Source organism: Siphateles boraxobius, unplaced genomic scaffold (assembly GCF_051911475.1).
Source record: "Siphateles boraxobius isolate OS27281-9 unplaced genomic scaffold, OSU_SipBor_1 63, whole genome shotgun sequence".
In the NCBI taxonomy this organism is placed as follows: domain Eukaryota; kingdom Metazoa; phylum Chordata; class Actinopteri; order Cypriniformes; family Leuciscidae; genus Siphateles; species Siphateles boraxobius.
Window position 1 is genome coordinate 2,730,484 of NW_027509190.1, and position 14,778 is coordinate 2,745,261.

Genomic DNA, 14,778 nt, shown 5'->3' on the forward strand with positions numbered 1-14,778 from the left:
CATTTTTTTAAAAGATACTTCTTCAGTACCTCACCCCAAAAAGAAGAGCCGGGTGAACTGTACATCAACTGGTAGGCCTTTCTAATTCTTTTACTTTACCACTTGTGCACAATTTCATATTAAAAAGTGTTTTGGGGGTTTTCAGAATACCAAAATTTCATTAGTTGATTGATACCAATACCAGTACATTTCATCGTTTTTCGTTTGTTCCTATTTTTTAGTAATTACCTTCTAATTTACAGTGGAACCTCAGCTGCCATTTCCCCGAGCATTTAAACCCAAGAAACAAACCACACTAACACCAGCAAGACCTGAAGATTATACCATTCTTGATGCATCATTAAGACCAGTGCCTCCTAGAGACATCCAGAAGAATGGTAAATGCAAAACATAATTTAAAACTTAGTTTTTACCTTTATTTGAATGAATCAATCTTGATTCTCCCAGATCAACTCCTGAGTTACTCACTCAGAGAATCATCAGCATTGAGAGTGAGATGAAGGCGATGAGGAGCTCAACAGCAGCCCTGTATGAACTGTGCTCGTGCCCTGGGTGATGGGACTAGTCAGCGAGTGGAGGAGATGAGCCTTGATGTGTGTGGCACTATGGGGGAACTCCTCTCTCTCTCTCGAAGAAAAAATGAAGAGGAGACATTTCGGAATAGTGTGGTATGTTAATAGTGAACTATCCGTGAAATGCCAAAAAAGTGTTAGAATTAAAGTTAAATAACAAAAGTTATTACCATTTTGAAAATGTATTCCATCTTGTAGACACACCATTTAAGTCTTGTTGGAGGTCCAAACCCTGGGGAAAACACCCGGCGGGTGATGCGGGCACTGGCCTCCTACAGTGTCTGGAAGGAGTTTAGTCTGAAGGGGAAGAAAGGGAAGAGTAAGTCCTATATGTTAGTGACACAAAAAACCTGTATTACCAGTACTTTTTTAACCATTGCTGCATAGTTAAGGAATTTAATATTACAGAGGCAGTGATGATGTCCAATCCTAGAATCCAGCAAGCAACAGTGGAGGACATTGTGGCAGACACACTTAAGCTCCAGCAAGCTGTCAGAATGTAAGCTCCTTTGGTGCAGTTTTCTGTAAAATAGTTATTATATTCTAATTACATAATTTAAAAAAAAAGAGGAGATTACATGTTCAGTTCACTTAGTACTTTTCTTTTACTAAAAGTAGAAACAATGTGAAGTTGACCGTTTAGTCACTGGTTTGATTTACTTAAAGTTGCACAAACAAAGAACATCTGACAGTCTGTCGTTTAGGTCAGTTAGGCTTGGGGTAGGTTTGAATGTTAATTATTCCAATTCCGCTCATTCGAATCTAATTAACGGTAAGTTAGGTAAAACAAAAGTTTGGATCTCGTGCTATAAGCTAACATGATTAGCGCATCTCACCTCGTCATAATTTACATATAGTTGACATCTGACAATCCTAACAACAAATAAAATATTAAAATGAAAAATATAATTCTTGGTTACTCACATAGAGCGCAGCTGGAGTTTTTTCTTATATCGTTCAACAACTGCCGAACAACCGTCCTTCTTCATTTGGTGTAATGGCGGGTTGCGAACCAACATCAATAGGTGCATGTCGCCACCTACTGTCATGAAGTGTGAAGAGAACCGGTTCTCACGTAATCCCTATATCCGATTTTGTAATCCACTAATCCTAATAAACTCACTATTGCATTTATTTGTTTCCTGCATTTTAACCATTTAGTAAATACAATTACTGGATTTATAGTATATTTATAGTTATCTTACATGATTAATATAATGAAACCATCATATTTTAAATAAATTATATTGACCAGCTGAATCTAACATTTAATTTCAACAAACGTAAAAGTCAAATGAAAAAATGTATGTGCAATTAATTGTATAAAACTGAAATAGGCTACTTTTCATTTTGCAGCAGCAAGACCAGAGAAAATGTGTGCAGCAGCATGATGAAGATGATGAAACACTCCTACTTTTGGAAAACAAATAAGACTTTTTGATTTTTTTGTTGTTGAAATTTTCATATTTTTTTCCTTAAAGTAAGATCAAATTAATTAAAATTAATGTATATGCCAAATTTTCACTTCTCAATAACTTGTTAACTCTTAATATATATATATATGTTAAAAATTATATGTTAATTATTTATTATCTTGAGGTGGAGAATGTCATTAACTAACTGCTGATTATTAAATGATATAAATGTTTTCTAGTTGATTGATTCTCGAGGCACACATGTGTGTGACACATTGATGCATGCGGTGCATACACACAATAGTACAGGTAACACTGAATAAATGCTGATTAAATGTATGCAGTGTTTTTTGTTGTTGTTTTTACGTGGTATTTTGGTCGTTGTTAGGACTAAAACGGTCCTTTGATGTTACCTCCTCAGAACATACCAGTTAGGTCATTGAGACGTAGGGCCTACTCATCACGTTCTTGCTGACGTACCAGAATAACGTTGCCACGACGAATACAGGAATCACAAAGTTACGTGCTGGAATGTTATTTGGCACGTCGTTACGACGAATATGGGCCGGTCCTGTTACGTCTTCACAACGTAACTGTGTTAGCTGGGATATATGATAGCTAGCTAGTAAGTTAGGGTAGTTAGGTAATAAATGTTTTATATCCTTAAGTTTGTGATTAGTTTATTTATTTAATCAACCAATCAATAAATCAATCTACATTCTGAATCTTGCAGGGCTTATAATTTCTGTAGGATGTTATCAATCCTACAGGACAGTATGTGGACAAACCTACAGGACTCAGCAACAGGCGCGTCTTAGACATGGGCATTCGGGGCTTCAGTCCCGGATGTTTTTTTTATAGCCCCGGATCTCAAAAAATTTAATTTATTGATAAATATATATATTTTTTTAAATAAATTTGTATTTATTTTAAAAAATGAACGGGTCTTTTAATCTATCCTTCGGAATCATGTATTAAAGACGATTAAAATGTGTTCAAGCAGATCAAAGTTACTGTGGTTACAATAATATGCTTGAATTTAGAGTGCGCACCAGAGGAGAGAGAGAGAGAGCGAGAGAGCCTGAAAGAGCCATTGGTTAAAGGGTAACTAAACACTAAAACAACTTTTTAAAGTTAATGATCTGTAAGAATGGAGCTTCATAAATGCTGTTCATTGATTCCAGTAAATTTTTTGACATTTTGGTTTAAAGTGTTTTAATTCTACAATATATGGTGTAGAAACGTCTGAGTGCTGCCCTCTTCAGGTTGAACGGTGGCTACTGCAGTTGAATTTTTCTATTGGATGTTTGCGGTGGTTCGTGACGCAGCGGTTGTTGGTTGCGGGATGCGCATAAGCGCTGTGTGCCGCACTGTATTGGAGTCTTTCATAATCATATAATACTTTTGGGCAATGAAAGATTATTAATAGCCTTTTTTGTTCTGTTCTGTCCTATCTATCATATGTTGCTGCCTAATTAAACAGCTGTGCTATACATTTAAATAATGTCTTAATTTTATAGTAGACTATATATAATAATTGATCTTTCTGATTTTTATCTTGTTTTCATGTATTTTACAACAATACAAAGAGCAATGTGTAACGTTTTACCAGATTTAGTGCTACACTTATTGTCTCTTTGTTCCCCACTAAATAATGTTTTTCACTAAATGTTCATATTTTATACAATTATTGTTTTTTCTAGACTAAATTTTACTGAGTTAAAACTGCGCTGGTATCCGATCGGTATCGGTCGATACTCAAAATTGTTGGTATCGGATTGGATCGGTTCAGAAAAAATGGTATCGGGACATCCCTAATAATTTCTGGTAGGCTATATCTAAGTTACCCAGGAGCTTTGTTCACATAGGCTTAGCTTGATGAATCGAGTCGTTGAACACAGCAGGAGAGAACGCAACGTTAGCCAGCTAGCTAAAGCTCCAGTGGAAAATTATTAGCTAACGCTACGGAGGCCATAATATTTTTGACTCATGGCTGAAGTTAAGTTTCTCCAGCTCTCCTCAGGTTGGCAAAAATGCATCTCAAAATGCATCAGATTGATGGTTTAAAATATGGAATATTTTAATTTTTCTTACAGGGGAGCGTGCCCCCGAACCCCCCTAGAGGGGTAATATCCTTCTCACCTTTTTCATGCCTGCTATAGTTCCTTTTCCAGACTTATACAAGCAGACTGTTGGAGTGATGTGTGTGTGTGTGTGTGTGTGTGTGTGTGTGTGTGTGTGTGTGTGTGTGTGTGTGTGTGTGTGTGTGTGTGTGTGTGTGTGTGTGTGTGTGTGTGTGTGTGTGTATAAATAGATATAGATAAATATAGATAGATAAATATCTATATACACAGTATATATATATATATATATATATATAGTTTTATATTCATTTTTTAAAATATTATTTAATATTCATGTATTATTTATTTGTGTTTCTGTGAATAGCTGTTACAGTTCTACAAATAAAGCATTCTATCTTTTTACATATCATTTAAAATGCTACAAAAAATGCACAGAATGCAGGAAATGAAGTGTTTAATGCCCAACGTTCCCTGGGGGAGGTCCCCCAGACCCTCCATTGATGATATTATTGCTTATAATTATGTGCCTCTGAGTAGAAGTAGTAGTTACCAAAAGCAGGGGTGGGTGGTGCGGACTGGGCTAAGCCCCCAATGTATCAAGACCCTAGCAACGCCCCTGCTCAGCAATATCCTGTTCTGTAGGATTTTCATTCTGTCTTGCAGGATTCCTGCATTAACCCCGCACAGTTAGTGCAGGGTTTGAAAGGGTTTTATTCTAACTATCCCATAATGACCTCGGCACGAATGCTATTGAGTCTCGCGCGGTCGTACTTTTTGGTCGTACAAAGTATATTGTGAATGTTTTTCTCTTCAGTCGCTGAAACTCTGACTGAAGTCCTGCAGAAGCGAATGAGAGTAAACGCGTTTACTCCAGACGCGCGCGAAGCAGGTAGGAGTTTCACTGTGAGACAGGGACGTGCACAGGAATTATGAGGGGCAGTTGCTCTGACCTGAAAAAAGGGCTTCCCCTACATTCAGTTGTGCTTCTTGCTCGTATTCAGTTCTGATGGTAGGCTACGGGCAACTACGCATGATTTGTAGTATGATTGCGTAAAGGGAACAGGAATTCCGGTAGGCAACAGAATCGACTGCTAAACCCAGGGCCGATCCTGAACTCCCCCTGGGGCCCTAAGCAAAAGGGGCCCTCTACCTGACCTGTGACGCCGTGAGCTATGTAAACCATTTGCCATTGCCACACAATCACACCTGACACTTCAGTGCTCCCAATACAATCCTCCCTCCTTTAAACAAAACAGTCAAAGAATAAGTACAACAATATAGAACAGAATGAGGTTCAAACAAACAATATTTATTGAATAGAGTATTTTCTATAGAATGTTAACATAACAAGTGAATATTAACGTAAACATAAATAAGAAGAAAATAATAAATTATAACCCTGAGCTTTGGCTTTTGGGATTAACTTTGGTTCTCTCTACAGCCTGGGTATTTTCTGCATCAGTATGATTTTTTTTATTTATTATTATGCATGTTGAAGCAATTCTTGATTTATGGTTATTATTTACTGAGGGATGTGCATCCATATTGACTAGTATATCCAGCTAATCAACATTTTAAATTCAATATAGCCTATAAATCAATAGTCAATCAATGTCAAATTGTCAATACATTGCTTTCTATCTTGCATAATTAGTGCAGTTGTTTAGAGTTTTTAACTACACTGAGACTATAGATAATCAGTTTCTTGTTTTATAAATGTGACTTTGATTGGGAGTGCCATCATTCACGTGCATGTATTGTACAGTATGTCTGGTCTCCACATATTTCTGCTTGAAAAATGCGAGTTTCATTTCGTGCACGCGCATATGAACGCACGATAACACACGCGACGCGGTTATGTTTTCCGAGCTGCAGTAAACAAACACCGTTGCACTTTGTCGTTTATCAAAAACAAACGTAATAAATTTTTTTATTTTACTCTCACTTTTGTCAGGCACAAAGTGATGCAAGAGATGCACTGCCTGCCCAGCTAGGTTAGCAAGACCGAAAAACATCAAACTTTGCTGACATCAAACTTAGAGAGGAGAGAACACAAGTTTACCTGATTGTTGTTCCCGCAATTCACTCTCATGGGTTTTTTCTTCTTCCTCTTTTCGTGACCAGAAGGATAGTTTCGCTTCATTTTGTCATGGATGTTGTACACATTAACTGACACGCTATGACACGAGATGGAGGCGGGGCCTTAAGTAATTTGTGGGGTCTTACGCACCGGTCTCGTGCAGCGCGTCAGCCACGTAAACAGTTTGCCCTTCCCTTACTGACTTTCAAGTTCGGTGCACGAATGGAAGTGAATGAGGCTTTGCGATTTAAAAAAATAAAAATAAAAAATGTATCTAGGCCCGGTTGCCCGGGCAACCTGAGCAACCCCCCTGTGCACGTCCCTGCTGTGAGATACTTAATGTTACAGTCATTCTACCGATGTAAACAAACAAAGCAGTTGCAAACGGATATGAAATTTGCATGAAGGAAATAGCGGGCTGTATTCAGTTTTATCTTTTTGCAGTAATGAGAGTGAGTTAACTAACGTTATGACAGTAATGAGGGGAGTTCACCCAAATATTAACCCGTGTGTGTCCGTCTGTCTGTCGCTGTGTGTGTGTGTTTGTTTGTTTGTCTGTCTCTCTCTCTCTCTCGGTGTGTGTTTCTCTCTCTCTCTCTCACTCTCTCTCTCTCGCTCTCTCTCTCTCTCACTCTCTCTCTCTCTCTCTGTGTGTTTGTCTCTCTCTCTCTCTCTCTCTCTCTCTCTCTCTCTCTCTCTCTCTCTCTGTATGTGTGTGTGTGTGTGTGTGTGTGTATATACCTTCTAAGCAGAAGTTATGAGGATAAAAAAAAGAGTCAGGAAATTACATGGTTAATTTGTACATCATTGTAATGTTTAATCATTGTTTAATAAACACATATGGCACCTTTTTCCAAGTCTTCATTTGTCACTCTTTATTTATTTATTTTTAAATATCGAAATAATGATCGTACCGTGGTCTTTACACCAAGGTATTATCGTATCGTGAGATTTTGTCGTTACATTCCTATTATTTACAAGTCATAACTTTTGCCAATATTTGGAATAGAATTTAAAAAATGTATACTACAAATATTTTTCTATTAATTTAGTGTGCCTTTACATTGCTTCAATGCGTTACTATTTTAGCGTCATATTTCTATCCCGTGCTGCGTGAATCCAGGTCACTTCTGAAACTTTACAGCATGCAATTGGCGTCGGTTCTCTTAGCAGCATGAAAAATAATAGTGTTATTCAATGGATTATATAGGCTGAAGCCTCGAATGCGAGTCAAGACTGCTCCCTTTACAATCACTAATGCTGTCGCTCTGTCAGTTCATCACGATCTCACAAAGTGCAATGAAGCCGCCAACAATGCACAATACATCTCTAAGGCTACGTCTACATTAATCCGGATACATTTGAAAACGGCGTTTTCGTATAAAAAACGCTGTCCATCCACATTAACGTTTTCCAAAAGCTTCTCCTCCACACTAGTGTTAGTGATGGGTCGGTCATGAGTGATTTTTTTCACTGTAAACGAATCTTTAATACGACTCAGGAGCACTGAGTTGTCTCAGAGAGTGATTCGTTCATTTTGTGTTGTTGACCACCCATTTGCAACATCCTATAGGTTCTGTACAGGAAATGGAATTCTCACAAAAGCTCAATGAGATGATACAAATGGAAAAATAAATGATAAAGTTATCGCGCAATTCCTCTGGCAGGATAATGCTATTTAGCAAAATATAAAAGCCATAAAAGCGCCGTGCCAGCGCGGCCCCGAGCATCAAAACCGCTGCGCGGCTAGCTTTCTTTACGTTACAAGAAAGCTATCCCGCCCCCCGTGGACATGCGTCACCGGCGAAATGAGGAAAGAGTGTGTTTTGGTCACAATCCAGTGGCCATTCTCCATTTCTCAAACATTTCTCAGCTCCTCTTAGTTCGAGCGGCTGAAAAAGTTCAATATTGCAGCAATGAGCCTGTTGTATAACACGCACGCCTGCAAACAAATGCCAACACATACAAACTGTGATGACGCTCTCTTATCTGCTCGAGCTATTTTAAGCTTTTGTCGTTTCCCCCTGTGGCTCAGAGGCAAAACCCAAAGCCTTTGCACGGGAGACCCGTGTTCGATCCCAGGTCTCGCAGCAGATAAAATTTAGTCTCGCCGCGGCCAGACTTGCACCGAAAAGGGAGCAGTCACCCAAACCGAACACAGCCCAGTGTTCATTTCTACACACAAACACAGCCGGTAAAACGAAACCAACCCACATACAGTCAGCTAAGACCCACGGTGTTTAAGTCTCGCCGCGGCCAGACTCCACCGAAACTTCTCGCTCGTTCAGTTCCAAACAATGTGACTGTTCCAGTGTATTTCGCGGTAAACAAGCCGGCACCACAGCCCGCTTGCCTGCACACAAATGCCATTTTTACGGCGACCCAGATAATTCCCAAAAGAGTGTATTTTCTGGTATTCCGGTCACGGCCGATGGTGTTATGAGTGTTGTAAGAATGCCCACGTCTCAGTGCCCATTCCCACACACAGACACAGCCCGCCACAGTTCAGGGCTAGCACAAATAAAATCGACTCATGTCGATTGTGCAAAAATGTAGTGAATGTGCCCACGACACAGTGCCAACACTACACGATGCGTGTCCCTCGTTTTCTGTAAAAACGAAACACACACGACGCACATTCGGTCAGCACAAGCCGACGGTGTTCTCAGTGCAGTGAATGTGCCCGCCGTCCCGCGCCCACATTCCTTCACAGACACGCTCAACCCCACAGGGTTTGTCCCGCTCGCTCTCTCTCCACAACCTGTCACAGAGAATTCGAGCGCGACCAGGCTGCCCGCCGTGATCGGCGCGCCTCCCGCCTCACACACTATAAACACAGTGTTTATGTCTCAGCACACCGAAGCTCTGCAGCTGCCGCTATGCCGCGGCCAGAGCCCGGATTTCATTCTACCCCTAGCTATTCACGCAGATGCGTGGGCAAAGCTTCCCGGGGTATCAGAATGGGTGTTGAACACTATAAAAAGAGGCTATTCGCTACAGTTTGCTCGACGTCCCTGCCGTTACACGGCGCGAGTCGAAACCACGGTAAACAACGAAGTATCTCATCTACTTCGAGCCGAAATAGCAAAACTGCTGAGCAAAGGGGCCATAGAACCTTTATCTCAGGCTCAGAGCGAAGGGGGGCTTATACAGCAGATATTTTCTGGTACCGAAAAAAGACGGGGGTCTAAGACCCATTCTAGATCTGCGACAGCTGAACAGAGTGCTTATGAAGCGCCAGTTCAGAATGCTGACAACCAGGAAAATCCTCGCGCAAGTGCGCCAGGGAGACTGGTTTATGTCAATAGATCTGAAAAATGCCTATTTCCAAATACAAATAGCGTCACGTCACAGGCGATTCTTGAGATTCGCCTTCGAGGGCCAGGCATATCAATACACAGTCCTACCGTTCGGCATATCCCTAGCACCCCGTACATTTACGAAGTGCATGGATGCGGCCCTCGCACCCCTGAGACTTCAGGGCATGCGAGTTTTGAACTACTTGGATGATTGGCTGATTCTAGTTTGATCACATTCAGAGCTCATAGAACACAGAACCACATTACTCTAGCATCTCGAGAATCTGGGTCTCACAGTCAATTTGGTGAAGAGTTCGCTGTTTCCTAGCCAGAAAATCTATTTTCTGGGAACAGTGCGGGACTCGCTGTCTATGACAGCACATCTGTCGCCAGAGTGAGAACTGGACATTCAGCGCACCGCGAAATCCTTTCGCCGTGGCTCTATAGTCCTGCTCAAAAGGTTTCAGAAAATGCTGGGCCTCATGGCCTTGGCATCTTCAGTACTCCAGATGGGCCTGCTACGCATACGCCCACTGCTGTTATGGCTGAAAGTGCGAGTTCCACCCCGGGCATGGACCTCTGGTCTGTTTCACCTCAGGGTGGACATGAAATGCGTTTCGGCTCTGGAACCTTGGAAAATAGCCGACTGGTATCAGTCAGGCGTGTGTCTGGGGACTCCCTCGAGTGTGACGGTGGTGTCCACGGACGCCTCCACCTCGGGATGGGAAGCTCGAGGGCAGACCGTTCTTCGGCCAGTGGTCAGAACGGGAAAAGCTCCTACGCATAAACTGTCTAGAAATGCTGGCAGTCGACAACGCGCTATGGCGTTTTTGTCCCCAGATAAAAGGCCGCCATGTCTTAGTCCGGTCGGACAACATGTCAGTGGTGGCATACAAAAATCACCAGGGTGGCGTCAGGTCCCGAAACCTTTACAGGCTGACGGAACGCCTCCTGGTCTGGGCTCAGCACAACCTGCTTTCACTGAAAGCAGCGCATGTGCCTGGTCGCCTGAATCTGGGACCATCTGTCCAGAAACAATGTCCCAGCAGGGGAATGGTCGCTGCACCTGCAGACGATCCAACTGCTGAGGGAGACATTCGGAAGAGCGCAGGTGGACCTGTTCGCGTCTCAAGAAAGCGCTCACCGTCCGAACATTTTCTGCAAGAGCAGGGATGCGCTGGCCCATGTGTGGCCCCGCTGCCCCCTCTATGCTTTTCCCCCGTCTCGCTCCAGCCTCAAGTGCTGGAACGAATCAGGGAAAACGGATGCCCAGTGCTACTCGTGGCTCCGCTCTGGACAAACCAGAATTGGTTCCCAGTCCTAATGCGGCGGACCAGCACTGCCCGATACCGGTGAGGAGAGACCTCCTCTCTCAGGCAAAGGGCTCGATTTGGCATCCTCGTCCGTAATTATGGTCCCTACATGCATGGGCCATCAACGGGTACCCGCTAACCTCCCAGGGGGAGTGTTAAATACAATCACGCAGGCTAGAGCCCCGTCTACTAGACGGCTCTATTCCTCAAAGTGTTCAGAGTTCTCTGCCTGGTGTCAAGCTCAGGGCTTTTCACCCGCAGAATGTGGAGTTACGGAAGTGCTCTCCTTCCTTCAGGAGCTGCTGGATAAGGGCAGAACCCCATCCACGCTCAAAGTATACGTGGCGGCCATAGCGGCGTTTGCAAAACCGACGTCTGGCCAGTCACTGGGGAAAAACGACCTGGTCGTGCGATTCCTCAGGGGAGCTCGGAGGCTGAATCCTCCCAGACCCCCCTTAGTCCCTGTGAGGGACCTTTCTACGGTTTTGGAAGCCATGAAAGGTGCCCCATTCGAGCCAATCCATTTGTCAGACATGAAACATCCTTCTCTCAAAACGGTATTCCTTATGGCTCTCGCTTCAGTGAAGCGCGTAGGGGACTTGCAAGCGCTTTCGGTAAGCGCGTCATGCATGGAGTTTGAGCCTAATGGCTCAAAAGTCATACTCAAAACAATGCACGGGTACGTGCCCACATCCCTCAACACACCGTTCAGGGCCCAGGTTATTTCCCTGTGCGCCCTCCCGGTTCGTGATGAGGAGAAGGATGTGAGTCTCCTCTGCCCTGTCAGGGCACTGAGAGCTTATGTGTCCCGCTCGTCGGTCTTCAGACAGACTGAGCAGCTCTTCGTTTTGTTTGGCGGACGCTCCAAGGGACTGGCCGCATCAAAACAGAGCCTATCCAGATGGATAGTCGACGCCATAGCACTGGCTTACACTTCTAAGGGCCTGCAGTGTCCTTTGGGTGTCAGAGCGCACTCCATGATAGGCGTGGCCTCATCGTGGGCGTGGTATAGTGGGGTTACCGATATCTGTACGGCCACGGGCTGGGCCTCGCCGTCTACATTTATAAGGTTTTACAACCTAGAGGTTCCCGCCTTACAAGCCAAGCTTCTGTCGGTATAGAATTCAGTGCTATCTGCCCCGCTGTGCCGGCCCAGATGCTGAGTTTCGCTTGTGCATCGCTCACTGAGCGATAAAACAGCTCCATGGGTGTTGAATAACCCGTACTATTACCCAGTTCAGGCTGAACACGTTCACCCTGTATGCGTGAAACACTGTTAAAATAACTAGCTCCTGTAGGATGCTATTTCATGGGGAATGATGCTTGCAGCCTCTCTTCTCAGACTCTCTGTGAGTCTATGGTGATTATGCACTATATGAGCCCCGGGCTACTGCCCTTGGGACTTTGGTGTCGGATCCCAGTACGCACTGCGTTTTGCATTGTGTTCCCCATAGCGTAAGATATTACGCAGTACGTGGGATACTCTCGTAAGAGAACGTACTTGGTTACTAACGTAACCTCGGTTCTCTCTAGAGAGGGAACGAGTACTGCGTATCTTGCCGTGCATACACAGCTCTGGTTCGCTTCGGCGATGAAAACCAGTTGTACCAGCCTAATCGAGCTATGTTTATAGGGCGTGACCACGCCCTTTCTGGCGGGACGTGATGAAATGGGCGTGAAATGCCCCCATTGGATATGTGTCACGCAGAGCCTCTCTCGATAGGCTGCTGCTGTTGCCGCAGGGCAGCCAATAGGCGCGAAAGCCGTCTTGCCTATATCTGCATGCTGCTGCACAGCGTTTTAAATTAATTCAAAATTAAGGATAATTTTTGGCTTCAATATCTCGTGGAAAAGAGGTTTTCCCCATAGCGTAAGATATTACGCAGTACTCGTTCCCTCTCTAGAGAGAACCGAGGTTACGTTAGTAACCGAGTACGTTATAAAAATAGTTTAGTTATGTAAAAATAAACCTTTGTAGATCCTATATTTAGGCACATTGCTGACACCTTTCTTTTTGACATTTTAATGGAGTCAAAGCTGTTATTTAAGGGGTTCCAGAGCCCCACGAACACCTGTATTTTGCACACTGATTCTAACCCAATTTGACAATGATCCTGCTTTATGTTTGTAGTTATAGCTATTACTTCAAAGTGAATTGACTAACTGATTGATTGAGTGATTGAATTACATTTCCCCCAGGGTTAGGGTTAAGAGAATAGTTATGAAGAGAAGCAGAGATATTCAGAGCTTCTTCAAAAAAGAAAAGAGTCAGAGGCAGCCACAGCTTCTACAGCAGCAGTGAAACGGCTCAGTATAGGTACAGCAGTATTGATGAAGAGCAGTCAGCTCCTCCTACACAGGTTGGTAGGCTAAGTCATGCTTGGATAGTTTGAATTTACCATGTAGGCTCACATTCAAGTTGTTTGTCACTCCAGTTATACAATTACAACTGTCTGAAACATCACTACACAAGAACAATAGTTAAAACAGTTGTAAAAGACAGAAGAACAATAATAAAATGTGCATAATACATAAATACACACACACACACACACACACACAAACACACGTTTGAAGAGACAAGGACTTTAATCCACAACAAGGAAATAGCTCTTAGAATATGTGTACCCTATCCTGAACATAATTACTGATTAAAAATAGACGTTAAAATAACCAGAGATACTTGAGGACTATGATAGGTGGAAATGGAATAAAAAAATGACTTTTTAATTTGGTTGGTTGTTTTCTTTACCCTATAATTATCGCTCTTCCGATGTTGTGAGCTGCAGGCTCCCGTCGGATGCAGCGCGACCCCTCCCGGTCGAGCGAAGTAATAACCAAACACCTAAAGCCTTGTTTATACCCGACGCGTCCGCTAGAGCGCGAAGGTGCGCGCGGCAAAAATGACGTCATTGCGGTGTGAGCGGTCGTGTGCGTTTGGGTGCGCAAGACCCCATTTCGCCTGGCGGTGTGCACGGCACTTTTTGTAAAATCTCGCTCGGCGCCGCATCCGAAGATGAACGACTTTGAGCCGAATCTGGCCGAACTGGTACGTCTGTACCAGCATGTTTATGATCCTTCTATACACAGAGACATTTGCATTTTGTGAATAGGAACACATTTGCATTAAGCACCCAGTTTGCACTTGTCTAAAGTAACTGCTTACATTTACAAAATAAGCCTACAATAGCAGAAGTAAGCCCTGCTGATGAAATTAAGGTTTAAACACTCTTCAATAAGGCTTCAGTTGTTTAACTAGTTTACATGCAGTGAAAGTACAATAAACCTACTGCATTTATTACTCTTTTTATATGAATTCAGCAATTAATAACCGGCAAGCTACTTCTTCACTGCTGATTCCTGGTGGTTTAGAGGAGAATTACTCCAAGTCGCCCCCTGTCGTTTCACAGAATAGCACAACGGCGAGCGCGTCAAGTATAAACGCCTCGTCTGTTTGGAGAGGTGCGCACGCAGTCAGCCGAGACTCGCGCTCGTGCGGACGCGTCGAGTATAAACAAGGCTTTACCGATCTTGCATACCTGACGCGTCATTTTTGCCGCGCGCATCTTCGCGCTCGTGCGGACGCGTCGAGTATAAACAAGGCTTTACTCCGTGTCAGCGCGCGCTCTGATCGGTAAAGTGGCACAGACCTCTCTCGAATCATCTCCTGCAGCAGTCTCCGGCCAAGCATCACTTAACTCCGCCTCCGTTTCCCTCGTAAGCTGATATTAGTATTTAAACATTCTGAATTACAAACATTACATTACAAACAAGACATGTTTGTAAAAATAATTTAAATAACACGGTTTTGGCGGTTATAGAGCTCTAATGACGGTGTTTAACTATAACCGTCGGTCTCACGGTTATATAATAACTGTCACACCCCTATATGTAAGTGTGAACTCGTGAAATGATGTTTTATTAACAAAGTTCGGGAGAAGCACTTTCAGATAATTAACCTAGTAATTGTCATGGGAGTCATCCAGGCAACTCAATTAACATAAGGAGGTATACA

The 14,778-nt window shown here is 43.1% G+C and overlaps 1 protein-coding gene across 1 annotated transcript in view; it reads left to right on the forward strand.

Moving 5' to 3' along the window:
* LOC143719438 (FGGY carbohydrate kinase domain-containing protein-like) overlaps positions 1 to 14,778 on the forward strand; it is a 45,961-nt gene that overhangs the window by 183 nt on the left and 31,000 nt on the right. Inside the window, exon 2 of the mRNA XM_077209786.1 lies at positions 771 to 904. Within this exon, the coding sequence (XP_077065901.1) occupies positions 771 to 904 (134 nt within the window). The remainder of the gene's footprint in view (positions 1 to 770; positions 905 to 14,778) is intronic.